This window comes from Polychytrium aggregatum (genome assembly GCF_025602895.1).
Source record: "Polychytrium aggregatum strain JEL109 chromosome Unknown BJ171scaffold_2, whole genome shotgun sequence".
Taxonomy (NCBI): Eukaryota; Fungi; Chytridiomycota; class Chytridiomycetes; order Polychytriales; genus Polychytrium; species Polychytrium aggregatum.
This window is the reverse complement of record NW_026516204.1, coordinates 282545-308012: the sequence shown is the minus strand read 5'-3', so window position 1 is coordinate 308012 and position 25468 is coordinate 282545. Positions and strand designations below refer to the sequence as shown.

General features: G+C 58.0%; 6 protein-coding genes across 6 annotated transcripts; 2 read left to right on the top strand and 4 right to left on the bottom strand.

Annotated features, from left to right (window-relative positions):
• Positions 1-1013: 1013 nt before the first annotated feature.
• Positions 1014-2492, top strand: BJ171DRAFT_454227 (uncharacterized protein; the record flags this gene model as incomplete). The annotated part of the gene is made up of 2 exons (XM_053108245.1): positions 1014-1349; positions 1519-2492. The coding sequence occupies 2 exons, from the start codon at positions 1014-1016 to the stop codon at positions 2284-2286; spliced, it is 1104 nt and encodes a 367-aa protein (XP_052971331.1). The 3' UTR covers positions 2287-2492.
• A 3455-nt stretch (positions 2493-5947) lies between these two features.
• BJ171DRAFT_111878 (uncharacterized protein) lies at positions 5948-8407 on the top strand. The gene is made up of 4 exons (XM_053105459.1): positions 5948-6312; positions 6426-6545; positions 6683-7027; positions 7249-8407. The coding sequence occupies exons 1-4, from the start codon at positions 6214-6216 to the stop codon at positions 8212-8214; spliced, it is 1530 nt and encodes a 509-aa protein (XP_052971330.1). The 5' UTR covers positions 5948-6213; the 3' UTR covers positions 8215-8407.
• Positions 8408-9196: 789 nt separating this feature from the next.
• BJ171DRAFT_485918 (vitamin B6 photo-protection and homoeostasis-domain-containing protein) lies at positions 9197-11252 on the bottom strand. The gene has a single exon (XM_053109167.1). It carries the CDS (start codon positions 11189-11191, stop codon positions 9455-9457), a length of 1737 nt encoding a protein of 578 aa, XP_052971329.1. The 5' UTR covers positions 11192-11252; the 3' UTR covers positions 9197-9454.
• A 4250-nt stretch (positions 11253-15502) lies between these two features.
• Positions 15503-16905, bottom strand: BJ171DRAFT_557550 (RNA-binding domain-containing protein; the record flags this gene model as incomplete). Its single annotated transcript, XM_053113098.1, has 5 exons — positions 15503-15555; positions 15685-15952; positions 16272-16374; positions 16515-16571; positions 16820-16905. 5 exons carry the CDS (start codon positions 16903-16905, stop codon positions 15503-15505), a joined length of 567 nt encoding a protein of 188 aa, XP_052971328.1.
• A 634-nt stretch (positions 16906-17539) lies between these two features.
• Positions 17540-18925, bottom strand: BJ171DRAFT_485873 (uncharacterized protein). Its single transcript, XM_053109166.1, has 5 exons — positions 18654-18925; positions 18365-18464; positions 18123-18182; positions 17913-17983; positions 17540-17726 (listed from the first exon to the last, which is right to left on the bottom strand). Exons 1-5 carry the CDS (start codon positions 18821-18823, stop codon positions 17642-17644), a joined length of 486 nt encoding a protein of 161 aa, XP_052971327.1. The 5' UTR covers positions 18824-18925; the 3' UTR covers positions 17540-17641.
• Positions 18926-19244: 319 nt separating this feature from the next.
• On the bottom strand, positions 19245-21926 carry BJ171DRAFT_437226 (FAD-linked oxidoreductase-like protein). Its single transcript, XM_053107967.1, has 6 exons — positions 21692-21926; positions 20978-21523; positions 20454-20816; positions 20279-20321; positions 19932-20186; positions 19245-19792 (listed from the first exon to the last, which is right to left on the bottom strand). The coding sequence occupies exons 1-6, from the start codon at positions 21860-21862 to the stop codon at positions 19596-19598; spliced, it is 1575 nt and encodes a 524-aa protein (XP_052971326.1). The 5' UTR covers positions 21863-21926; the 3' UTR covers positions 19245-19595.
• Between the last annotated feature and the right edge of the window lie 3542 nt (positions 21927-25468).

Sequence of the window (25468 nt, the reverse complement as noted above, 5' to 3'; positions counted from 1 at the left end):
GCACAAGCTCATCCGGCCTGCTCCTCTGCCACGGCCCTCGTTTTTTTTGCGCCACCAGCCGCATCACCTGCTCTCGACCGCCTCCTCTGCTCGACGATCATACGTCCCTCCGTTGCCCTCTCACCCTTCGGCTTGCGCCATCGATCCCTCCACCGCCGTCGATCATCCGCGCGCAGACCTGGCCCGATCTATTTAAAAACGGGCCTCCCTTGCCATACATAGATTTCCCACGCACATCCGCATCCTAATTATTTATTGCGGACCCAAGTCCTTGCGCCGCAACTCGCCATTCCCTCGCTCTCCCTCCCTGCTCCTTTCCTGCAAGCCCAGCCGCCCGCTTTGCCCAGCATGGAGACTACTTCACAAGACTTCCCGCCCACCATCAATCGGAGCATGATTGGTAAGTCCGATCAAACCTCTTCTGTTCTTGCGTTTGCTTGACTTGCCTGTCAATTCGGATTGAAGCACATCCGCCGACACCACTCCTCGGTTTCCTTGGCTTGCATCAGTCCGACACATCCTCCACGCATGGCATACTCCTCCCATGCACAGTGTCTTTCCTTCATCCCATTCCACTCCACTCCACTCCATCCCATTCCATCCACACCCACACACAAATCGCACTCCCGCTTGGCTGCCTCTCCTCTCCTCTCGTCTCGTCTCCTTCCGGACAACCCCGTCGCCGCCTCCTGCTCTGCCTGCCTGCTCATGATTCCGAGGGGGATGCCGTTGTACCCCCCCCCGAATCCGATCACCCGCATTTGCCATGCCCGGCCTTGCCACCATGTTTCCGCATGTGGCCACCGCCCGACGCGGACACACGCACACGCACCACCGTGCTGACCTGTTCACTCTACCGCCTGCTCTAATCACGCCGACTCTATCGTGTCTGCCACCGCATCGCATCTCATCTCATCCCCTCCCCATCCGCCCTGCCTCCCGCCCCGATTCTGCCTCTCTCTCGTCCAACCGCCATTCCTCCATCGTGCACCCACACAGAGAGCGTCTACCACATGGCCTCCAAGATCATCTCGTGCAGCAATCCCGACTCGGGGTCGCTCCGCATCCCTTCCCTCTTTGACTTTATCGTCCAGATGGCCCGGCGCTCCAACGTCCAGTACACCACCTTCCTCGGCAGCATCGTCTACATGAGGCGCATGCGCGAGAAGCTCCCGAGCGACTGCTCCGGCCGCTACTCGGCCGCCCACCGCATCTTCCTCGCCGCCCTGCTGCTGGCCTCCAAGTATCTGTGCGATAATTCGTTCAAGAACAAGCACTGGGCCGAGTTCTCGGGCATGTTCCTCCTTGGCGACGTCAATCTCATGGAGCGACAGATGCTCCGACTGCTGGTACGTCCGGGTGCATCTTGAGTGCGTCCTGGCTGCCGTCGGGGATGGCAGTACCGTCACTTGTCCGCAGCGGGTGAGGCCCTGCTTTGACAGGTCGGGGTGGTCTAAACCCCCCCCTCCCTCAGCATCGTGGCTCACCTCCACTCAACTTGTGCTTCGTTGCCTCCAGGACTACGACCTGCACATCAACATCGACGAACTGAATAACCTCGTCGACAGCTGCGCTCCCCTTGTGGTTGAGTCGCCCTGCTACATTGTGGCCGAGGCTACCGCACATTCCAAGATCGAGTCGGTCTGCGACGATCTGTCTCTGCCGGAGCTGCCTCCATCAGCGCCACCGACAATCCCGGCTCCGGCCAAGGCTCTGCAGACCGAGACTACGGACCAGTCGGGTTCTGTCAAGCCCCTCGCCGAGTGTCCAAGCAAGTCCTCGACCGAATCGCTGGCACAGACGCTGCTCCCGGGCTCGCCATGTTCCATGCAGTCGCCTTCGCTGCCCCGCCCCGAGAGTGCCCCGCGGACTTGCTCCGGACTGCAGAACGAGCGCCTCACCCGCTCCGTATCGCAGTACACTCTGCATGGCCCCGAATCTCGCTCCGACTCGGTGCCCGTCACCCCACGCACGCTCGCAGTCCAGTCCAAATTTCCCGGCACCGAGCCATACGCTCGGAATCACCCGATCGACGCCGCCGCCATCGCCGCCGACTTCAAACCCGACTCGGCCACGATCCGCCTGGCGCTGCAACCGTGTCTATCGGACTGCAGCGCGTCTTCGTCGCTGGCCTCCACGCCGTGCATGATCTCGTCAACGCCGGTCCCTTCGTCGGCTACTCTCTCGAAGCGCCTGAGCACACTTGTCCACGATGTCATCACCATCGACTCGTCCCTGGCCAAAAATGCGCATATGTGCGACACCCGAAGGATGAAGATTCACTGAGCCTGTCGCCCGGTCCCTCTAAGGATGGGTCTGCCTTTGCTCCTCTGCTCCCTACCCTGTCTCTCCTCCTCTTGTATTTAGCGCTGCCACTCTTTCGAGCTCATCCTTGTGCTCGGCCCCACAGAGGAGGGGCGGGCGGGAAGGGGGCAGAGACGCACTTTCTCTCCCTTCCGTCGGCGTTTTCTTCCCTCCTCCTCCTCTTCTATCTTACAGCCGGTTTGCTACCACCGGCCAGTTGCGTGCGTAGTGGGCGCGAGCACTTCAACCCTCCTTTATTATTATTATTATTTCTCCCTCTCCCTCGCTCTATTTTCTCCCGTTTTCGCTCTCGCTCGCGCTCGCTCGTTGTCGACCCCTCAGTTATTTATTCTGAATTGTGCCTGCCACACCTGGGTATTGTGGATGGATGCCTTCGTTTCTCTTCCTTTCTTTTTTGAATCATCCTTGGGATGGGCTCCCCGAAACAAGAAACCAATTTTGGAACCAAACTTTGATCCTATACCCTTTCCCCTCTCCCCCCCGATGTGTCTCGCACTTTTCTGACTCTTTCCGTTTGTTTGTTATTGCTTTTTTTTTTTCCCATTATTTCTTTATGACTCGTGTCTGTCCTTTTCTCCCGTATTTATCTCTCTCTTGCGAGCTACCTTTCTTCTCTTTCGTATCCTTCTCCACTTAATGCTCACCTTTCGCTTTGGTTCTGGAAGTCCATCGCACGGTCCGCGCCTCCCTGCTCTTTGGAGTGTGTCTTGCTGTATGCTCTTCCTCTCTCTCTCTCTCTTTCTCCCTCTTGCTCTCTCTTTCTCCCTCTCTCTACTCTTTCAATCTTCTCCAGCGTTTTCTCTCGGTTCTTTTTCCTACGCTCTTTTTCCCTTCGTTTGCAAATCGGGGCCGAGCCCGTTTGACCCTGGGGCGCACTTGCTTGTCCGGACAGACTTTTAGTCCGACTGGCGGCCGGTGCGGCTCATCGAATCCCCCAACAAAGCGGAACCACCACCAACAACAACAATGACAGCAACAATGACAGCAGCAACGAAACCAACCCAACAGCCAGCTCGGCTCGACAGCAAGGAGTTTCCTCACTGGCAAGTCCCTCCGGAATTGTGGGAAACGCTCTGGCGAAGCCTCCTTTGGAGTTTCTGTTGCTTAGAAGACTGGTCGATAAAAGGAACATCCTCCTCCCCATCAGTGCTCTGGATAGTACTCCCTCCTCCACCACCGTCTCGACCTCCCGTCCATCTCCCTCCTCTTCTCCTCTCCCCAAATATCCCCTCCCAACTCTTCCTTGCTTGCAGGGAAGCGAATGATACTAGTGATTCCGTCCATCAGTATAGATTGCCAAATTCTCGTTAGCAGTGCCTCGCCTTCCTCCTTCAGTTCCCTTTCCCAACTCATCCCTCCCCGGCTCTCCCTCACATTCCGTGACTCGACGTTGTTGTCCCCTTCTCTCGCTCGCTCTCAGTAATGATCAAGGAACAAAGACGAGGTGTTTTGTTTTGACATGATGCTCTCGCTCTTGCAGTCGAAGGGCTGGCCCAGGGAAAGGCAAGGCGAGAAGCAGAAGGAGGGGGGAGGGAGGGAACCCAACATGCGGGCGACATCGTGGGCTGGTGGGAGACCGTGATTTGGTTTTGGGGGAAGGTGGGTTTGGTCAGCCGGTCAAATCAACCAAGCGCCATGCCATCACCGAGCCGAGCATTCATGACCCCTCTCTTCCCCCAAACAACAACCAAATCGTGCTTTCGTCATCGAGAGCAACTCGGGTTCCCTGGCACCATCGTCACCTGGCCCTCTCAACCGGGAGAAGGGGACAGCGGCATTGTCAGCAGCCCTTCCCCCACATCTCCTAAGCCCAAACCACATGTCCGGCTCACTATCTCATCCGCCCCGGCCCGCTCCATGATGGATCATGCGCCCTGATGCGAGGAACGACCACGTTTCACGCCCTCACCAGTTGCTCATCGTTACCTGTCCTATCGCTCATCTCTTTATGCATGTGGTGGGAGATACAATATGATGTAACTGGGGACGAGGAGGATCGGGGTCCGTGGGTGGTGAGGTTGGTGGTGGCTTGCTGGTGTGAGAGTGCAGGGCATGCGGAAATGCTCTGACCATGTCCATCGGACACATGCCCTGCTCCCCGCTCCATGTTCCCCAGGTTCCCTGTTCCCGGACTCGAGGGACCCGATGCTGCCCGCCCCCCCCCAGTCGCAAGCGCCGACAGAACCGCCGTATCCAGGACGGCCATGCTGCTTGGACTGCTCTCGTATCGAAGGCGGTTCCAATGTCGACCTGTGATGGGTGATCCCCAAGCTCGCAAGGGTCAACAAGGCCCAGCCAACGTGTGGTTAGCCACTGGGCTCGGTGGCCTGTCTCGCCTCTTGTTTCTCTCCCTCCCTCGCGACTCTCCCCTCGGCCAGCTTCCCCCCGTTCTCGCTGGTGTGTCCAAGTCCTTCCGCATATGCCCCAAGAGGCTATCGAGGTATGCCAAGCCATGACAATTATCGCAAAGGACCCGGTCCTCACCAGCATCATCAGCAGGGTGGTCGTAATGAGGATCCCAATGTCCCATATCAGCCAAATCCTTCGTTCGATGGCTCTGACCATCCGCCTATTGCGTACCTCAGCCGTTGCGCTTCATCCCGTACACCCCTCGAAGAGTCGAAGCGTCGAAGCTGACTAGTTCCACGCCCGGCTCCACTTCGAGGGCATCTGGTCCTCATTCTTTGCCAGAAACAAATTCGATAGGTTCGTGATGCGTCGGGCTGATCTGCTCAAAGTTTGGAGCCAGAGATGGGCTCCTTGATGGAGCAATTTTTGAATCTTCTCTCCAGGCGCCGATTCTTCCACCCGTCCATCGTGCTGATTCGGATATCAAATCACCGCCTGGACCGTTGCACTGAGGCTCATTCTTGAATATCCATAATATAGCGGCGCTGGCTTATGCTGCTGTTTCTCACTCGTATGTTAAACCACGACCCCCTGTCACCATTTGAATGGTGCCGACAATAGCAACATATAGGACGAAGCCCCTCCCATGTTTCTAGAATGTAATAGATGCCCCACTGGTGCATTGTGATGTCAGGACTAGATATTGGGCCACTCCGTAAAAACAGTTCCAAGAAGAGTTCAGAGACGGTGATAATCGACGACTGGGAGTTACCCCCCCCCCAGCCACCCCAAGTAACCCTGAAAATTTTCTGCCAGATGCTGAGGAGCTCTATGGTGTTCAGTTCAATAATGGTAAATCGATCAGAGATGAGCAAACGGAAGCTATTCGGTTGACTGAATCGGACCTATGGATATTCACTTGCGTGGTGCGCCTCGCCTAAACGTTGACGGTCTGTGCCCTTGGCCCATCTCCAATAACTTCAATTTTTCTCATGCGGGCCTGCAACTCCGTAAATCTGTCGGCGGATCATTGCCAGCGGGAACTGACCAAGTATAGTCAAGACGATCCTTCCCGGACAACGAAAACAAGGTGATAGCCAACCAGGACAGAAGTGCAGTCCCGTGTCCTGTCCACCAGGGACGCTTAAGGACGCGAGTGTCTCGTTTCGTTCTGAACTGGCTGCATGCAACGGACACCGTTGGGATTCTGACCACCCTTGCATTTCCACTGAGGAAACAGCGCTGGCTGCGTGGCTCGGGACGATTGACACAGAGCATATTCGAGGGCGTTCCATATCGCCCCTTGCCTCGCTGCCTTCAAGCGCGGTGAGCCGCGATCCTGTGCGTGTCCCTGTTTCAAATGTCTCCATTTGGCCTGATGAACAAAGCGGTGATCCACCAATTCATGGACTGGTCTGTTGCGGTGGTTCGTTCGATTGTGTCGCCCTCGCCCCCCCCCTTGACCTGCTCGAGCTTTTCTGTCTGGCTCGTCGCTTGGTCTGGACGAATCCCTCTCTGCCTCCGTCAGCTCTGAGCGCGATGCTGGGGAAGGCGATGATGCACCCGCTGCTCCTGCTGCTCGTCGGCAGCTTGTTCATTCGACGCTGCACTTCCCAAGTGATTCAGTACTCCACCACGGTATGATCTCTTCGACTGTGCTCTTGCTCTGGGCTGAGACGCCTCGCTGCTGGATCGACACCTGGCTGAATCAACGCTGAAACCACTGCCAACCCTTGTTGACAACCACTCAGAGCCCTTGGGTTATCGGTAACAGCTACACTGTAACCGCAAGCTCAAATCCGCCTCCGCTGCCTTCAGGTCCCAATGGCACTGTTGTTGTGGCAGACGCAATCTTTGCAATCGATTTGTGGGTGAGTGTCAAGCTATAGCTATTCTCGTTTACCATCCCATCCCATCTCTTCCCATGAATTGTTGCTGCGAGATGTGATGAACGCAGGGTGTCGTCGATACCATTCTAACATACTGTCGTCGTTCAACGATCACCAAGTCTGTATCTGGTTCATCCAACGGCCGATATTCGCTCACGGATCCAATATTGGATGGTCCTCGGATCCAGGAGTCAGTAGTTGTCACAGTCCCTTTGGGCATCCAGCCAGGAAGCTATTATGTTGGCCTTTGCCCTGGTGGTAGTATTTCCATATGCAACACTGATGGAGCTCAAGTCGTCGAGGTGGTCACCTCCATCACCACCACCACCACCACTACCACCACCACCACTACTACTACTACCACCATCCCCAAGCCCCCCTCCACCACCTCGGACGCCAAGAACCCTCAAACCGGCGGCGCTCCTCCTTCTGTTGTGACCACCAGCCACCAAAGCATCGTCACGGTCAGTCCCATGTCGAGTGCGGCTGCAACCAGTCCCATGTCGGGTGCAACTGTACCTAGTCGAGTGTGATTGCACCCAACGCCATGTGCCGCTTCACACTGGCTCTCACTCACAGGCCGCACTTGTACATGAGCCCCTGGCTTCGGCAATTGTGATTACCATCTTCGGCATCCACACTCACCCAACTCACTCAACTCACCCATTCACCCATTCACCCACAGGCGCCGCAGATCCAGACCACGGGCAATGCCTTCCTCCCTGCCACCACCGTCGGAGTCGGCCGAGGTGCCGTCACCACCAACGGCGGCTTTCCGCTTGCACCAACCTCGGCCACTTCGGGCTCGTCAACAAGCTCGACCAACGGCTCGGCCAACAGCTCGGTCCCCAACTCGATCATCATCGCTGCCGGCGCTGTCGGCGGAGGAATAGTCCTTGTTGGAGTGTTTGTCGCATGCATCCGAGCCCAGAACAAGAGTCTCGCGGCCCAGATCAACCGAGAGGCCCAGATCAACCGAGAGGCTCAGATCAACCGAGAGGCTCAGATCAACCGAGAGGCACTGGCCAACAGAGAGGCACTGGCCAACAGAGAGGTGCCTCCTGTTGTCGTTGTCGACCGACCCGATCGTGCAGACCACCCGCAGCCCGACCAGCTCAAAATTGCGAGCCGCTCGCAGCCCGATCGCCCTGAAGCATTCTCGGCCAGTGAAAAGTACCGTGAGGCATTCGGGAACTTTGATGCCGCCACGCAGTCGTCGACCCCTGCACCTCGCTCAGACACAACAGCCAGCGCCGTCACTTCCCCCAGCTCCAAAGTCGACTCGATCCACCCTCCTTCGTACGAGAGTGTGGCCTCGTCCCCGGCCCTGGCTGCGTCCCCGGCCCTGGCTGCGTCCCCGGCCCTGGCTGCGTCCCCGGCCCTGGCTGCGTCTCCAGCACCCGGCCGGCTCTCGACCCTCAGCTCGAGTGCGTCGTCGCCGGCCGTCGTTTCAGCCATCCCAACCATCCCCAAGCTCGACTTCCGCGAGGTCATCCAGGCTCGACCGGCCGAGCAGCCCGACGAGCTCGACATTGCCGTTGGACAGCGAGTCGTTGTGCTCCAGGAGCTGCCTGACGGCTGGGCCCTGGCCGAGAGCGAGACCGGGCAGCGAGCCTATGTCCCGCTCAACCACCTGAAGAAGTGCTCGTGAGGAGCAATGGCTGCCAAGTGAGGGGCGAGCCACTTGATGTGTCGCATGGAGCTGTCGCAGTGGACATCGTTGTCGATGCATGCCAATGCATGTCAGTTCGTGCCGATGCATATCAGTTCAATGCATGTCAGTCTCGGACGAGGATCTATTGCAGACCGGTGACTTGCCATTCGGCATCCATTCGACATCCATTCGACATCCATTCGACATCCATTCGATACACCACCAAGGACTCGTGCCAATGTCGATCCAGCTGCTGAGGCTCGATTGCTTCAGGGACTCTCAGCAGTGTTGGTTTGTTAATGCCGGTGCGGAACAGTGACATGCCGTTCTACTTGGTTCTTTGATGTTACTCGGTTCTATTTGATAGTGCTTTGCTCTCTTTGATGTTACTCGGTTCTCTTCAATTCTATATCGTTCCTTCGGCTCTGTTAGAGTTATTCGATCCTGTGTATTTCCCATTCGCTCAGATCCAGTCCTGGTTACTCTATGTGTTCTGCTATTTACAAATAAAGTACTCTCACAGTGAGTGGCCTTGATCGTTCTCCACCGGGCACGCCATCGATGGATGGCATCATTGGTCAAGCTGGTCCTGCAGTGTCGCATTTCGTCGGGTCTGGACCCCATCCGCATCCACAGCGATTGGATGGTGCGCTGATGTCGAGATTTTTGCCGTTTTGCCATTGGTTCCTCGGCCATCTCAGGGTATCTTCAAATGGGTGATGTGGATTGGTTCGCGCGCAATATTGAACCCAACCAACCGATCTCCTTTGGCGATGATCGACTGGCATTGGCACCGTGAGTGTGCTAAATGATTCAACTCCCTGGACGGGAACTGGGGATCTCTGGTGGCGGCCGGAGCCGAGTGCAACCCAACCACACGAAGACTCCTACCATCGCTCATACGTCATTCTGAATGGCCATATGCCACGATATCAACATCTGCATCCTGATACTGCAATCGTCCGTATTGGTCCACAGCTCAGGTAACATTAGATTTGTTATTCAGTCGTTCTATCACATTTACTTAATGCGACGTTTTCGGAGATCACAATATCATAGATTGAGCAGACGCAGTCGAGGAAATGCAATTCTCGTACATCTATTTAACCTTGTAAGGATGCCCTTAGCGTTCAAGTTGGACGATAGGAGGATCATTGCTGATCTCAAGGATGCACTGACGGTGCCATTTAACCATTTTGATCCTCGTTGTCTGTCGTCGGCAAAGCTGCTCACGACCCTAATCAATGCAAATACGGCTGTTGACGTCCGCAAGGTGGCTCTTTTCAATGACCCAGCCCTTCTGCTTCATGGCGTCCCGAATATCGTCGAACCGACTCTCGAGGACCTCATGGGCGCGCGTGATGATGCCCATCCTCAGTTCCTCAAGCGATCCAGATGCTGCTGCTGTCTCCCACGACGACCGCGGAACACCCTCGAGCATCTTGCGGATTATACAAGCATGGAAGAAGCCCTTGATTGTGTCGGCACCGGTGGCGTCTTCCAAAAACCAGAGGGCGACACCAGGCGTGGCCGCATCCTTGGCTGGATCGATCGGGCCGGGCACAATCATGGTTCGGTACTTTGGCTGAGATTGGGGGAGCCGTGCATCTCCACGTTTTTCGTCTGCCTTGGCCCAGCTCGTTCCAAAGATGAATGCAGACTCGGCTGGACCAAACGACTCGACATAGGGCGCCATCGGTGGCTCGATCAACAAAGGAGCCACAAAGCAGCTCGCATACGAGTCCATAAAGTGCTCCTTGGAGGATATCGACTCTGGAGACGGGACGAATGCGGGATCGAGACCGACGACTGCGAGACTGAGCGCATGGTCGACTCGGTCACCGGTTGCATCAGGGGAGACGCTCTTGGGCAAGTCGCCGGCGACAAAGACCTCGGACATGAAGAGCTCTCCGCGTTCGACGTTGAGGGTCCGCGTGATGACCCATTGGTTGGACTTGATGGTCGACCAGATGTTCAGAGCCGAGAGCGGAACAAAGGCCAGCATCAACGTCATTGGCTCCGTGCCCAACGTCCAGCTCAAGCCGACGCCCACGCCTGTGCCGATGAGCCCCGCTGCGGTGGATTGCACCCCGCACTTTGCCGTAATGTCGCCGAGGTTGTCCTCCTTGCCAAAGCCCTTGTGCATCGAAGCCTTGGTTGCGCTTGCGGCGAGCCAGCCAATGTTCTTGCCAACGTTTGAGAACGACGCCATCGGCAGGAAAAACTGCGGGAACAGCGGGGTCAGCAGTTCGGCAAAAGTTGCGGCTTGAATGGCGATGGCGCTGAGGAAGCGGTATCGCTTGGGATGAGAGTCGAAGCGATTGCCGATCAAACCGGCATAGAGCACACCGCCGAGCATGCCAAATCCGTCCTTGATGATCCAGTTGGTCGTCGCAGCGAGTCCATACGATGCGGCAGCGCCCATGCCCAGGGCGTGGAGCAACGCTTGGGTCGAGAGGGTGCCGGTGACCGTGCCGGAGACGTTGTGCACCAACTGCCAGAATGTGTATGGCAGATATTCAGGATATGTAGTGTGGGTATAGGCCCGGGGCAGGAAGATAACCGACAGCTTGTCCCAGACCGGGCCGAACCCCGGCAGCTTGAAGAGCCGCGTCAGCATTGGGTTGGAGATCGGGGTCGGGGCCGAGGCCGAGGCTGCAGCGGGCTGCTGGGCAAGCGTCTCGAACGACTCGACATGGTCGACGATTACCCAACGCGATGCATCGCGGACAGTGCCTGGACCGGCTGGACCGGCTGGATCGGTGGTGCGGGATGGCACTGGCGACTCCAGTGTCGTCCAGTGAGTCGACCCGCCTCTCCGGGTGCGTTGGCGGATGCGGATCGGCTGCTGGGGCGGTGGATCGCGTTGGTGCAGTCGGGGCAGAGCCGAATGAAAGAGCGAGCAGCGGATCCAGGAGACATGGGCCCGTTGGGCCGGGCGAGACAGGGAAAGCCGTGTCTGAACGCACAGCATGGCGGCAGATCAGGTATCGATAGGTCGATGGGGCCAGAGGAGGCCGAGACCCGCCCGCGCTGATCGAGCAGGGGTGAGTCAGGTTGGCCTCGGGAGTCGTGCCGGGAGGGCGGAGCTTGAACGCGGGACGTCACGTGGAGACCGGTGGGAAACGCCAGTTCCATGGCGGGTGGGATTCGGGTCCTGTGTCCTTTTACAGGCAATCCAATAAAAAACGGGACACCCGGGTTTTGACCATTGATCGAATATTTTGTTACCCAAAACCATCGCGCGCTGGCCATGACCATTCGCCACACATCCGACTTTCGCACCGCCGCATTGCGATGCTACGCCCTCATCCATAGCCTGCGTAAGGTCGCCTCCATATTCAGTGTATCCAAGAGCACCATCCATCGATGGCACCGAGGATGCAAGCTGGATGACCCATCCCGGGTCCCAGCTCGCAGATCCACTTTCTTCGAGCAGGCATGTCCAGTCATTCGCACCCTGATTGAACAGGACCCGTTCCAGACTGGTCCTGTGCTGCGGTGCAAGCTCGAGTCCATCCTCCAGAGGAAAGTGTCGCTCTCACTCTGCCACACTGCCATCCAGCGAGCAGGTCTGTCTCACAAGAGGGCAACACACCTCTACAAGTCCAAGCGACTGGATGAGCGAGTGGCACAGTTCAGGGACCAGGTCCGCTCCATCGACCCACGACGATTCGTTTCTGTCGATGAGACAGGGATCAGGAGATCCATTTTCCCTCTTTACGGATACTCGCCGAAGGGTGCTTCTCAGACGACTCTGTGATTGTGATGGACAATGTCAGCATGCACAAGACAAGGGCTGTCCTGGACTGCATCGAGCGCCGAGGATGGTCAGTGATCTTCACCCCACCTGCCTCGCCCGACTTCAATCCCATCGAGAACTTCTTTGGGGTTGAGTTCCTCCAATTTGGGGTTGAGCTCCCCAATCACGCCGCCATTTTGACGCTCAAATCCCTGGCTTGAACCTCTCGGCGATTTTTGAACAGGTCGCTTCCCCAACCAGCCCGCAAAGACGGGTTCCTGCTCTCGGGTATAAATGCCACACCTTCGTCCTGCTGCTTTCTTCCCTCATCTCGCCTTGATCTGATCATCGCGCTATTGTACGATAAAGAGAAGTCTCTGCTCTGACCAGTACCACTGGCAGGCATCCAGCATCCTCTGCCCCCATGCCTCCGAAGCGTAAGGGTGCCGGTGATGGCCAGCCTCAGCCACCCAGGCCCAAGAAAGCCAAGTCACAGTCGGAGCCTGTCTCTGTTCGTATTCTGACCCCACGCATGCTTGGTCGTCTGTTGCTCCGTCGCTCACCACCACTGCTTCTGCAGATCCAATGGATGTCGATCCCACCGAGCCTGGTCCATCTACTTCCTCGAGTACCGGCAAGCGATGTCGCCAGTGCGATGGCACCGATCACGAGCGAAGCAACACTAGCAAATGTCCCAAATACCGGCCCCTCAAGAGTTCTGTCGTCCCACTCGTGGATGGAAGGTCATCCGCCCCTCAGTTCAGCTGCTTCAAGCAGACGATGGATGGCTGTTGTCTCAATCCCGCTCTCCGCGACAAGATCCAGGCCACCGTCGAGGCCATGACCCAGATCCAGTTCGAGGCATCCAGGCTGCTCAACCTGCACATCCTCCGGTGCATCGAGCAGGATCTTCCCGTCCCCGTCATCTCCAGGGCCACCCCTGCATTCATCCGCCAGTGCTTTAGGATCGTCCAGGACGGTGCCCTCTCCCCGACCGGGGACATCGAGCAGTACAACGAGCATCTGGTCGCTTCCTTTCGCGACTATCAGACCACTCGACATGCAGACCTGCCTCCGGCCCCTCGTCTGCCTGATGGTGCTCACAGTCAGCTTCTCACCCTGGCTGTCAATGCCTATGCTACCAACTGCACCACCCACCTCGACCTGGCCTACTGGCGACTCCTTCGCCGCTTCTGCGCTGCCGTCTTCCCAGCCAACAAGCATAAGCACGAAGCCATCGAGGCCTGTCTCGAGCTCTTCGAGAAACCGGACTCGACTCCACCCAAGGCCGATCTCGAGTTCCTCTATCCAGACTTTGGCCACATCCTGGACGAGTTTCGGTACAGCAGCGACCAGGACCGCTTCCGGGCCCTCCATCGCCTCTCACACCATGTGGGAATCCTCGCCCGAGACAAGATGGTCGACAATGTCCACAAGTGGATCGACTGTGACATGCCCGCCCTCCGAGTCACCGAGCTACAGCGCCAGGCCAAGCTGGACGAGCTCACTGCCCAAGGTATTCCCTCCGACGACAAGAGGTTCACCACGGCCAAGTCTGAGCTCGGCACCACCAAGTCCAAGATCAACAAGCTGGCCGCCAGACTCAACTGGGCACTCAAGCAGCTCACTCTTGACACTCCTCCGGCCGTGTGCACGATGGTTCCTCTATGCACTGCAAGGGCCAAGTATGTCAAGATTGACACGGTCACTCTCTGGCAACTCCTTGGTCCAAAGAAACGCCTTGGCCTCACCAGGGACAAGCTCAAGGAAGAAGGTGAGGACGGCATCAACAACCAGGATCGTCTCTGGCGCAGCTGCTTCAAGCTGTGTAGTTCCCTCTTCCAAGAACGGGACGTGGACAAGAAGCTGTTCAACTACGAGATCAGCACCGATGGCATTGGATGCACCATCGGCCTCGTCAAGTTTCTGCGTCGAACCGATCGCACCGAGACCATCGAGCCTCCTCCGACTGCCGAGCAGCGTATCCAGGCCCACATCGGCGACCCAGACCCCGATCGCACCACTTGGATTGGCATCGATCCTGGAGTCGGCTCCATCTTCACGGCGGTCATCCAAGCACCGGGCCACCAAGACGAGGTGGTCTCGTTCTCCAATGGTCACTATCAGCACATGTGTGGCCACAAGTCCAATACTGAGTGGCACAATATCATGAAGTATCGACTCGATATCGAGACCTGGATGTCGACCACTCCCTCGCCCAAGGTGTCGTCCTCGGAAGCCTTCAAGGTCCATCTCACCCATGTCCTGCGACCGGAGCTACGAGTGCAGCTCGACTTCCACCTTGGCAAGAAGGCCCGTCACCATCGCTTCACTGGCCACAAGAGGCGCCAAGTGGCCGTCGACAGGATGTGCAAGGCCGTCCTGAAGCACGCCCCGATACGGACCGATGTGGTGATCGCCTTTGGCAATGCATCATGGCGGCAAGGCAAGGGCTATGCATCCAGCCCTCGGAGGCAGCGGTTTGCTCGGTACTTTGAGCAATTCGAGCACCACCGACGCCGTCCCAATCACCATCATGGAAGCGTCAAGGTAGTCTCGACGAACGAGTTCAACACCTCGCAGGTGTGCTCCAAGTGCCTGGAGCCAGTTCGGTTGGAAGGACTCGATGCGCCCAGTGTTGCGAATTCCCACTTTGTCAGGAGCTGCAAGAATCCCAGCTGCCGGACAGTGTGGAATCGCGACGTCAATGCGGCGCGCAACATGATCACAGTATGCAGGTCGATTGTGGAGATCGGAGAGCGACCGGCGGTCTTCACTCGGAGGCTGCCAAAGTGATCTGTTTTATTTCTTGTGGCTTTGCTTGACGCATGCCATCACATACTACACGTTCATGGAAACGGCTATATTGTCCCGTTTTTTTCTGAATACAGTGTACTTTGCGAGCGTTGCCAGGGCCAGGCAATTCTCAGGCAAGCAGCCGCTGGCCGCGGCTCGATCGACAGCACCGCGCATTTGGCCAGCAGCACAGACAATCAAACACACGATGTATTGGTGGATGCCGAGCTGCGGAAGAGGGCGAGAGGCACAAGAGATCGGCAAGGTTCGGAGCTGAGGCGGACGCACGGCACACCAAGGAAGAGGCCCAGGACGGACGCAAAAGAGGAAAAGCAACATGGCGTGGCATGGCAAGGTCAAACACAGCCAAGATCAAGAAGAAAAAAGAAGGCGCGGGGCGGAAAAGGCAAAGCATGAGCGGGAGAGCAAGCAAGCTTGGGGACGAACCCAAAGGAGCGTTCGCTGTCCATAGCATTGAAGAATAGGCGGTGGGACGTCAAGGGCTTTGGCAATGGTTGGATGCATGACATGAGCGCAGTGCCCGAGCAACAACAACAGCAACAAACGTTGCTGCACCGCCACGGAGGGAAGAAACGGCGGTGCAGAGGCACTATCCATCTGCTCTCACTGCTCACCAGACTCGGCGGAACCGGCGGGTCAGCGGCGTGAAAGTGAGTGAGAGTGAGAGTGAGAGAAAAGGCAGGGGCATGGCCCCGTTCATATTGTGGCGGCTGTGCGTCCGGTCCCTCACCACTGTCGTGGGGACATGTTGCCCTCTTCCTCCAGCCTTGGTGAGAGCACTCCAGGGCTCGAATAGCCGTTAGTATCTCGTTTCACGGGGCTAGCCGAGGCCTGTCTACCCTCCGCGTCTCTGCTGGGCGATCCCTTGCCATCGCGAGCGTCTTGCTGATCCTCTCGATCGCGCTCACCACCATCCTTAGAATCAGGATCTCGGTCGCCGCGCTTAGACGAGCGATCGGCATCATCCCGGTCGCTGCCTCGGCGGGGCGATCGAGAGCGGCGTCGGTCTCTATCCCGGTCTCGGTCGTCCCGATCGTCCCGGTTGTCGCGTCCGTCTCGATCCGGCTCTCTGTCCCGCTCGCGATCTCGGTCCCGTCCACTATCGCGGCTTCGAGGTCTGTCCGAGTCACGGCGATCATCGTATCGCCAGGTTCTGCTGGGTGCGCTTTTTGCCCACTATGCACGATCGATAGAGAGAGGTAGAGAGGTAGAGAGAAAGGCAGGCTCGGTGAGCAGCGGGCACCGGGCTGTGGGAGGGGTTGGGCGGTGACTTTCCAGTCGTGTTGCGCCGATCGCTTCACTACAGGCAGGGGGGGGACCCGGTCGCAAGTATGCTTCGATCCTTGATAGAGTGGCTGCCTGAGCGATCCAGGCTGCCAAGGGGATTCCCCCGCTCCGAAACGGCCCGCCATGTGTCCGGGCGATCTGCGTCCGAACCCGCTCTGGATAGCAGCCGTCCGCGCTCCCTGCCATGCGATGAAGAGGAGATACGCACCTGAATATCCAAGGTGAATCCATCGAAACGCCTACCTTGCATCTCATAGTATGCGTCTTCTGCATCTCGGCGGTCTTCAAACTCGACAAAGGCGTAGGTAGCGCTGTTACCGAATGCAAAGGAGGACGACAAAGCCAGCATGAGTGCCGGCGATCCCAAGGCCAGAATAGGCAGCGATCGAGCAGCTGTGCGTGGTGGTCGCAGACACGGAGTCACAAAGATGCAGGGATGCGCGGTGCGTACGGTGATCTCGATCCATGTCGGGGAGCAGGGATGTCGCATCTCACGAGCCGCCCATAGCTGAATAGCGTCGGTTGCAGGGTCGATTGGGCGCGGAGGAGCATTGGATGCGAAGCCGGTGGCATAGATCGGCCAAGCGGAGCAGCCAAGTGTGTGTTGTGACGCAGAGTTGGGCAGCATTTGAGTGGAGAGCAGCAGGCAGGTGTCAGCTTGTGATCTAGCACCCAGCCATCAACGCAAGCGGCAGCACCAGGCAGTTGCGGCGACAGCACGAACACAATGCACAAAGGCTTGCAGCAGCGACGTACCGCTCAAACTCATAGGCGAGATCCTTGGCTCGGGTGCGGAGACTGACTCCCGAGACGAAGAGGGTGCTTTTCTTGCCTTCAGACATGGAGATTGGGGCTGCTGATCGAAAGGCGGCTGCAGAGGCAAGCGCAAAGACAGCCGTGTCGGGCAGGCGACGAGACGACCACCGCCAGACCAATCAGCGGCGCTGCTGCGCGCCGCGCCTGCGCCTCACGTGGCGTTTTTTCTCTGTGTCGCCGGTCTTGCTGATGTCGCCGAACCAGAGATGCCTCTGACCTGCCTCTCACCTGCGTCTGCTCTAACCTGCCTCTGACCTGCGTCTGCTCTCATCTGCGTCTGCTCTCATCTGCGTCTGCTCAAATGCAGTCTGCGGTGCGATGACATGGCTGGCCGTCGCAGCCTCGTTCTTGGCCACCGGCATGTCGCTCCGTGATTGCCCGCGGATCCGTAATCGGTAAGTATCCCTATCCACAGACCTCCCGCGCTTTCCCCCCCCCGATGCACTCGAAATGATGCTTTGTCAAATCGCTTTACCTCTCCTAGTGGCGAGAGACCCTCGCTGCATCTGAGGATACCATAACCTTGACTCTGATCTCGCCTGTCGTGTCGACGGTGTGTTGTCTGGCTGAGTGCAGACGGTAAGGGCAAGCTGCTGACGCTTTTGCATATATTCCTCAACTCCAGATCCAGATGCAGTTCCAGATGCAGTTCCAGATGCCGATCCAGATGCAGATGCAGATGCAGATGCAGATGCGGATGCAGATGCGGATGCGGATCCAGAGACGCTGTGGCTGCTGCTGCCAGGCAGGCACTACTCGGTTTTATTGGGCCGCGGTATCTTTGACAATCAGCACAGGGCATGTTACGTGGTGGAGACAGTAGTCGCTGACGGACCCCAGCGCCCATCTGCTGCGGCGACCGGGTCGACGACGAGGCATAGCGGTTAACCGAGGGGATAAGTTAGAGCGCAGGAGAAAGCAGGCGATAGAGGCAGCGCGGGATGCTTGTGGCGTTCCAAGCGCCGCTGACACTTGGCTCTGGAGCTGCCGAGGAGTCTATGAGCTTTCGCCGTCCGGCCAGATTGGAACCCACCTTTGGACAGTTCCCAGATTCCGTGTTCCGAGCACCAGCATGTTGGTATCCGGGTGTGATTCCTTGACAAACTGCCGCAGATCGAGGCAACGGGAATCGGGATAGGGATAGGAGAGGACGCCCGTTTCAGCACAGGCATTGCTCTTTGGTCGGTGCAGCACTGCAGCCGCTGCTCAAGCCCCTGTACATCGATGGCTGGGCTGCTCGTACCTCTTCGATCAGGGGGCCGACGTCGCCCTCGCCTTCGATTTGGACAAAGTCGTATGGCACCTGCATAGAACGGGCAGCCAGAGTTGGGTGTGGATGTTATGGGTCTGTCGATAGAGAGTCTTCGGAGCCCAGACAAGCGCATCTCCCGGACTGAGCACCACCATCATGACGGGCCGGCGGGCGCGGTTGCCTCGTTGCTCACAACAGCGTAATGTCGTTTGTCCTCAGCTCCGGGACTGTACCTTGTCGGCCACGCTTCGCTCGATAAAATCCTTGCAGAGCTGGATCTCCTGCTTCTCGCTCACTTTGATCTCGTAATTGAAGGACTTTTCCATATTGTCGCTGCGAATGAGTTGGGTCCAATGCCAACGGACGAGCAGGACGCATCGGCCAGAGGATGAGCGGACATGCAACGGCGGATGGTGTCGTGGATGATCAATCGACTTGCAAAGCGACGGCGCAGGATCATAAACCGACAGATGGCATGGGGGCGCAGCCATGCGGGCCCGATTGCAGGTCAAAATCGCATACATGTACGGCAGACTGCTCCGTGGGTTGAGGGCGGTGACATGGATGATGATCAGACGACATGGGTTCGGGGCAACCCGCTGGCACAGCTCCACCCCGTGCATGATGGCCTGCTGGGAGGGGCTCGAGCTGTCGGCAGCAACGATGACTTTGTAGAGCGGCAGGGACGACATTGGGGCCGGGCGCGAGACGGTTGGGCGAAGATGATGGTGGACGAAGATGATGGCGGACGAAGGTGATGGCGGACGAAGGTGATGGCGGACGAAGGTGATGGCGAGGGAGGCCAAGGCTTGCCTGTGGCTTGAGGCGGCGGCTGTGACACGGCGGCGGCATGTTGTTGGCAGCCAAGTGCGTTTGTTCGCCCTTCTCGGTCATGAACAAACCAGCCCCGCTCATGATTGAATGCGCAGAATACAGCCAATCCAATAAAAAACGGATTTTGGTCGTTGAGCGGGTATGTTATCGCCCCAACAAATTGCACGCTGGCCATGACCATTCAGTGATGTGTTTCTGGATCTGAATCAAGGACGCTTTCTCTCTCAGATGGCTCCCGCAAGCAAAAGACACCACCCCACATCGAGTGAATGTACCATACTCCCACATCGACACAGGAGATCGACCATGTATATTCAAGACCAAGCCAACGAAAACAAAGAGATTGCCAACCAGGACGGGAAATAGTCGTACGGCTTGCCCACTGGAGCCTACGACTGTCCCGTTTCTTTCTGGATCTACTGAATGGAAGCCTGAGGCGGTCGTTTGGTGAAGGATGAGACGCTGGTGCTTCCCAGGGATCGGGTATGGGCAGTACACAACACACAGCACATAGCACATAACACATAGCGCAGAGACAGGCAGGACAAGAGCATGGACAGCATCTTGGCCTTCCCACCCGCCGGTCTGCCACACATTCACTCCGCCGCGATTCAAACATCCGCAATATCGCTAGAAGAATAGCCGGCGGGCCTTGAGCTCGCTCCAGATGACATGCAGCTCTCGCCCAGCACCAGCGAGGGCCGAGGAGTTTTCCTGCGCCCGGCGAATCAGGTACGGGATGCAGACGTTGACCGGGCCCTGGCAGGTGGCTTTCATGGCTCGGTAGCGATCGTTGGCCAAGGAGAGGGTGAGGTGGTCCATCATTCCTGGAGAGCATCAAACAACAGAGCAACGAAAGGGTCGCCAAAGAATGAGGATGTCTGTGCACGGAGCAGTATCACTGGCGAAGAGCAAAGTGCATGGGGGCAGTATCACTGACGTAGAGCAAAGTGGGGCCCCTCTTACCTTGGAGCTGGCCAAACCTGACTCGAGGTGAATCGTTCTCGATGCCGAGCTCGGCCATTTTCTCGCGAGCTCTCCGAACAGACTCCTCGTTGTGCCCGGCAATCACCAACCCAGCGTTGGTGCCGCTGGCGATCTTTTCGAGCATCAGCTGTATGATGGTGTTGTAGGACCAGTGGGTGCCCTCGATGGTCGGCCAAACGGGGTCGGGAGTACCCAGGGTCTTGGCCCTGGCTCGTTCGTGAACGACATAGGCGCCTGGGTGCCATGTCCCAGGACAACAGATTCGCCTATCAGTCCAGGAAGTGGATGATGCCGCAGCGGACTCACGGTGCGATAATGTGTCTTACCCCGAACAGCCTTGATGCCTAGAGCATATCCAAGTCGCCGAGCCTGAAGAAGCGAGGAGAATCAAGAGTCCGCAGTCGATCAAGACAGACGATCGCAGATGTCAGCTCGGACGCTCTTGCACAAAGCCAATACCATCCGCCTGGACCCATGCAGGGCAAGCAGCGACGTACTTACCCGCTCAGACTCCACGCTGAGTCTCCACAGGGCATCCTTGCGGTAGCACTGCAGGGTGTTGTGGACAAGGGGCAAGTCGCCCGGCTGGCTGGGTTTGTTGAAGATGCGCTCGAGCTCCCGCGAGATATGGTCAATAGCGGGCTGGCAGTAGTAGAATTCTGCGTCAACGGCCATCCAAACACCGAGTTGCTTGGACCGGGTACAGAGCGCTTTGGTGTGCTCAAGGGTCCTGTCCAGGGCATCCAGGTCAGCGGCAGAGGCCAAGGTTTCATCCTTGATGGCCAACTTTGACAGATGCCCTCTGAGAACGGGGTTACTGGGGGTAACGACGGAGCTGAAGTCTACCCAGTCGACAGTCGAGCTCTGGAGAAGGCAAGCGGCATGCTGGGTGAGCGAGGCAGAGGACCTCATCTAGCGGTGATTGAATGCTGATACGGCGGTGTCCGCATGTTGTATGGTCATTTCCGCCTTGATTGCCCACACACGCCATGCACCGATATACTCCGGCTTCAGGAGGGGCTCACCTTTGGGAACAGCGTATCAGCAAGGACAGCGGCTTCCTGTGCTGGGATGTCCAGCAACGACGAGAGAACTCGGACGAGGTCACTCTTGGAATGTGCTGCAGACAAGCTCGGGGTGCGCTCCAGATCCACAGAGGCAAAGAACGAAGCCTGGATGCGGTTGCAGACGTTGCTGATGCGCTCCAGAACCTGCGGATCGAGCAGGGCCGTGATCTTGATAGCCGTGAAGCTGTCCTTGCCGAGGGCAGCATAGTCGATCGTATCGGCAAGGGCCTTGACAACAGAGCTGCTGCCTGGAGACATGCCGCCCGACTTTTGGCTCTCGATATCGGACTCGTAGGCATATTCGAGCAGGGTGCGAATGCCGTTGGCTTGGTAGCTGTCGATGAGCGACTTGATCTCCTTGGGGGTCTCGCCGGCGCAGAACTGATTGTAGAAGGTGTACTTGATGACTAGGTTAGAGAGCGACGACAGCCCGATGCTGTCGAAGGCCGCGATGATGCGGTCGGCGTGCTTGACGACCGGCTGGATGGTGCAGACCCTGAAGACCTGGAGAGCCGGGTGAGTCAGAATAGTGTGCTCGGCAGGCCAGACCAAAGCGATTCTCGAGCAACTGGCGGGCACTGCCATGGCTTGGAGCAGCCGTTGCCCAAAGTCTGTTCCCATTCCTGCGTCAGGATCCCATCCGCCATGTCTCTGAGTGGTCTCGGCTCGTACCAGCAGCGATCGCCACAGCTCCCAAGTGGTTTTCTTGGCCAGCGGCCGACCGACATGGGTGGTGGCGTCTGTGCTCGAAGCAAACATGCGGTTGCCGAGACGAGCCGTGGGGGACTTGACGGTGATGTGCGCTGCTCTAGCGAAGGCGCCCATGGCCAGCAGGGGGCTCATCTTGTTGTGATCTGGGGAGGGGCCTGTGAGGGAAGCTGAGCGGGGAGCGGCAAGCCGGGGGAGGGCGACGAGGTTTGAGCGACGGGGGGGGGTCAAAGGGGATTTATGGAAGTGAAGGAGCGGCGGCCAACAAACCGTGGGGATGGGAGCTGGCGGGCTGCGGGTGAGGCGAGCGATGGCGAGCGATGGCCAGAATGGACCGACGCGCAGATGCAATTGGTGGGGAGAGCAGGATGGGCCAGGACAGCCCAGGACAGGGGTGCCACAGCGGCAAGTGGGGTGGGAAAGTCGGCAATACTCGTGGGTGGCTGGTGAGGAGAACCGGGCTTTGTGTTGGCCAGCACGGCGGGCGACGGGTGGGTGGGTGAACCGACGGTGGACAAAAGCAAGCGATGGCTGGCCAAGGAGCATGATCAAGGAAAGGTTAACAGCCAAGTCAATCGACCATGACTATCGACCATGACTATCGACCAAGACTATCGACCAAGACTATCGACCATGGCTATCGACGCGGGCGGCGCGCCGGCGGTTGGTGCAAAAGTTGTGGCGATGCGCTCCGGTCCGGTCCGACCCGTGGTTCGAATGTGGCCCACTGCGCCACGGCATGGGAGCGCCAAACGCCGTGGGGGAACGAGGGACAAGACGCGAAGGGCCACCGCCCGGCGCCGTGGTTCTGGCGAGGACGGAATTGGATGCATGGGCTGCGGGCATGAATCGCATGGGCTGCGGGCATGACGATGCCGGTCCTCGGGATGATCCATCGCAGCCGGGGAGGAATGCCGGTGCTGCTCGCACGCCATGCGAATGTCGCCCGTCTCTGCCAATACACCGCAAGCCCTCTCCCCACATCAACCCTCCCAGTGGGTCGCAGTGGAGACCCCTCAACAAGGCCCGGCCAGCCAGCCACATCCACCGCAGATTGGGCGATGAGCATCGGAGACTCCATGGACGGACGCCCAGGAAGGCGATTTGATGCACTTGGTCTTCTTGGCCGGGTGCACGATAGCATCGGCGTGCTTGTGAACGCAATAGCCTGTCCCACTGTTTCTCAGCACGGTGTACTGGCTGCATCCGATCGCATCGTCCACAAACCGCCCCCACCTGCGACGCTTGCATCGCCCACATCGCCCACATCGCCCACATCGCCCACATCGCCCACATCGCCTGCAAGCAGCCGCATCGCTTACAGCATCTGCATCGCTGCGATACTTGCACCACCCCATCCCTCCATGGTCCGTCGTCCCCATCTCCCTCGCCCAGTCCAGCCCCAGATGCAACAGCAGCAGGCCAAGCCGGCAGATGCAGCCCGGCAAGGCGTGCACAAGCGATGCTTGCTGATGGCTGTGCGACGCCCGAGTTGTGCCTCGATCTCTGCCGTCTACACTTTATTCAGAAAATATAGCCGTTTCCATGAACACGTAGTATGTGATGTGCTTGCGTCAAGCAAAGCCATAAGAAATAAAACAGATCACTTTGGCAGCCTCCGAGTGAAGACCGCCGGTCGCTCTCCGATCTCCACAATCGACCTGCATACTGTGATCATGTTGCGCGCCGCATTGACGTCGCGATTCCACACTGTCCGGCAGCTGGGATTCTTGCAGCTCCTGACAAAGTGGGAATTCGCAACACTGGGCGCATCGAGTCCTTCCAACCGAACTGGCTCCAGGCACTTGGAGCACACTTGCGAGGTGTTGAACTCGTTCGTCGAGGCCACCTTGACGCTTCCATGATGGTGATTGGGACGGCGTCGGTGGTGCTCGAATTGCTCAAAGTACCGAGCAAACCGCTGCCTCCGAGGGCTGGATGCATAGCCCTTGCCTTGTCGCCATGACGCATTGCCAAAGGCGATCACCACATCGGTCCGTATCGGGGCGTGCTTCAGGACGGCCTTGCACATCCTGTCGACGGCCACTTGGCGTCTCTTGTGGCCAGTGAAGCGATGGTGACGAGCCTTCTTGCCAAGGTGGAAGTCGAGCTGCACTCGCAGCTCCGGTCGCAGGACATGGGTGAGATGGACCTTGAAGGCTTCCGAGGACGACACCTTGGGCGAGGGGGTGGTCGACATCCAGGTCTCGATGCTGAGTCGATACTTCATGATATTGTGCCACTTGGTGTTGGACGTATGGCCACACATGTGCTGGTAGTGGCCATTGGAGAACGAGACCACCTCGTCTTGGTGGCCCGGTGCTTGGATGACCGCCGTGAAGATGGAGCCGACTCCAGGATCGATGCCAATCCAAGTGGTGCGGTTGGGGTCTGGGTCGCCGATGTGGGCCTGGATACGCTGCTCGGCAGTCGGAGGAGGCTCGATGGTCTCGGTGCGATCGGTTCGACGCACAAACTTGACGAGACCGATGGTGCATCCAATGCCATCGGTGCTGATCTCGTAGTTGAACAGCTTGTGATTGATATCCCGGTCACGGAAGAGGGAACTACGCAGCTTGAAGCAGCTGCGCCAGAGACGATCCTGGTTGTTGACACCGTCCTCACCTTCTTCCTTGAGCTTGTCCCAGGTGAGGTCAAGACGATGTTCGGTGTCAAGGAGTTGCCAGAGAGTGACCGTGTCAATCTTGACATACTTGGCCGTGGCAGTGCATAGAGGAACTATCGTGCACACGGCCGGAGGAGCGTCGACGGCGAGCTGCTTGAGTGCCCACTTGATCCTGGCGGCCAGCTTGTTGATCTTGGACTTGGTGGTGCCGAGCTCAGACTTGGCCTTGGTGAACCTCTTGTCGTCGGAGGGAATGCCTTGGGTAGTGAGGCTGTCCAGCTTGGCCTGGCGCTGCAGCTCGGTGACTCGGAGGGCGGGCATGTCACAGTCGATCCACTTGTGGACATTGTCGACCATCTTGTCCCGGGCGAGGATTCCCACATGGTGTGAGAGGCGATGGAGGGCCCGGAAGCGGTCCTGGTCGCTGCTGTACCGAAACTCGTCCAGGATGTGGCCAAAGTCTGGATAGAGGAACTCGAGATCGGCCTTGGGTGGAGTCGAGTCCGGTTTCTCGAAGAGCTCGAGACAGGCCTCGATGGCTTCGTGCTTATGCTTGTTGGCTGGGAAGACGGCAGCGCAGAAGCGGCGAAGGAGTCGCCAGTAGGCCAGGTCGAGGTGGGTGGTGCAGTTGGTAGCATAGGCATTGACAGCCAGGGTGAGAAGTTGACTGTGAGCACCATCAGGCAGACGAGGGGCCGGAGGCAGGTCTGCGTGCCGAGTGGTCTGATAGTCGCGAAAGGAAGCGACCAGATGCTCGTTGTACTGCTCGATATCCCCGGTCGGGGAGAGGGCATCGGCCTCGACAATCGTGAAGCACTGGCGAACGAAAGCAGGGGTGGACTTGGAGATGACGGGGACGGGAAGATCCTGCTCGATGCACCGGAGGATGTGCAGGTTGAGCAGCCTGGATGCCTCGAACTGGATCTGGGTCATGGCCTCGGCGGTGGCCTGGATCTTGTCGCGGAGAGCGGGATTGAGACAACAGCCATCCATCGTCTGCTTGAAGCAGCTGAACTGAGGGGCCGATGACCTTCCATCCACGAGAGGGACGACAGAACTCTTGAGGGGCCGGTATTTGGGACATTTGCTAGTGTTGCTTCGCTCGTGGTCGGTGC

What these genes read in the sequence shown, in the direction of transcription:
- BJ171DRAFT_111878 (XM_053105459.1), top strand. Translation starts at nt 6,214, where the DNA reads ATGCTGGGGAAGGCGATGATGCACCCGCTGCTCCTGCTGCTCGTCGGC. An exon ending in TCTTTGCAATCGATTTGTGG is followed by an intron (nt 6,546 to 6,682) that starts GTGAGTGTCAAG and finishes ACGATCACCAAG; the next exon opens with TCTGTATCTGGTTCATCCAA. An exon ending in GCCACCAAAGCATCGTCACG is followed by an intron (nt 7,028 to 7,248) that starts GTCAGTCCCATG and finishes ATTCACCCACAG; the next exon opens with GCGCCGCAGATCCAGACCAC.
- BJ171DRAFT_485918 (XM_053109167.1), bottom strand. Translation starts at nt 11,191, where the DNA reads ATGCTGTGCGTTCAGACACGGCTTTCCCTGTCTCGCCCGGCCCAACGG.
- BJ171DRAFT_485873 (XM_053109166.1), bottom strand. Translation starts at nt 18,823, where the DNA reads ATGTCGTCCCTGCCGCTCTACAAAGTCATCGTTGCTGCCGACAGCTCG. An exon ending in CGGAGCAGTCTGCCGTACAT is followed by an intron (nt 18,465 to 18,653) that starts GTATGCGATTTT and finishes ACTCATTCGCAG; the next exon opens with CGACAATATGGAAAAGTCCT. An exon ending in AGCGAAGCGTGGCCGACAAG is followed by an intron (nt 18,183 to 18,364) that starts GTACAGTCCCGG and finishes CGTTCTATGCAG; the next exon opens with GTGCCATACGACTTTGTCCA.
- BJ171DRAFT_437226 (XM_053107967.1), bottom strand. Translation starts at nt 21,862, where the DNA reads ATGAGCCCCCTGCTGGCCATGGGCGCCTTCGCTAGAGCAGCGCACATC. An exon ending in TCAGCGTGGAGTCTGAGCGG is followed by an intron (nt 20,322 to 20,453) that starts GTAAGTACGTCG and finishes TCGCTTCTTCAG; the next exon opens with GCTCGGCGACTTGGATATGC. An exon ending in CAGGTTTGGCCAGCTCCAAG is followed by an intron (nt 19,793 to 19,931) that starts GTAAGAGGGGCC and finishes GATGCTCTCCAG; the next exon opens with GAATGATGGACCACCTCACC.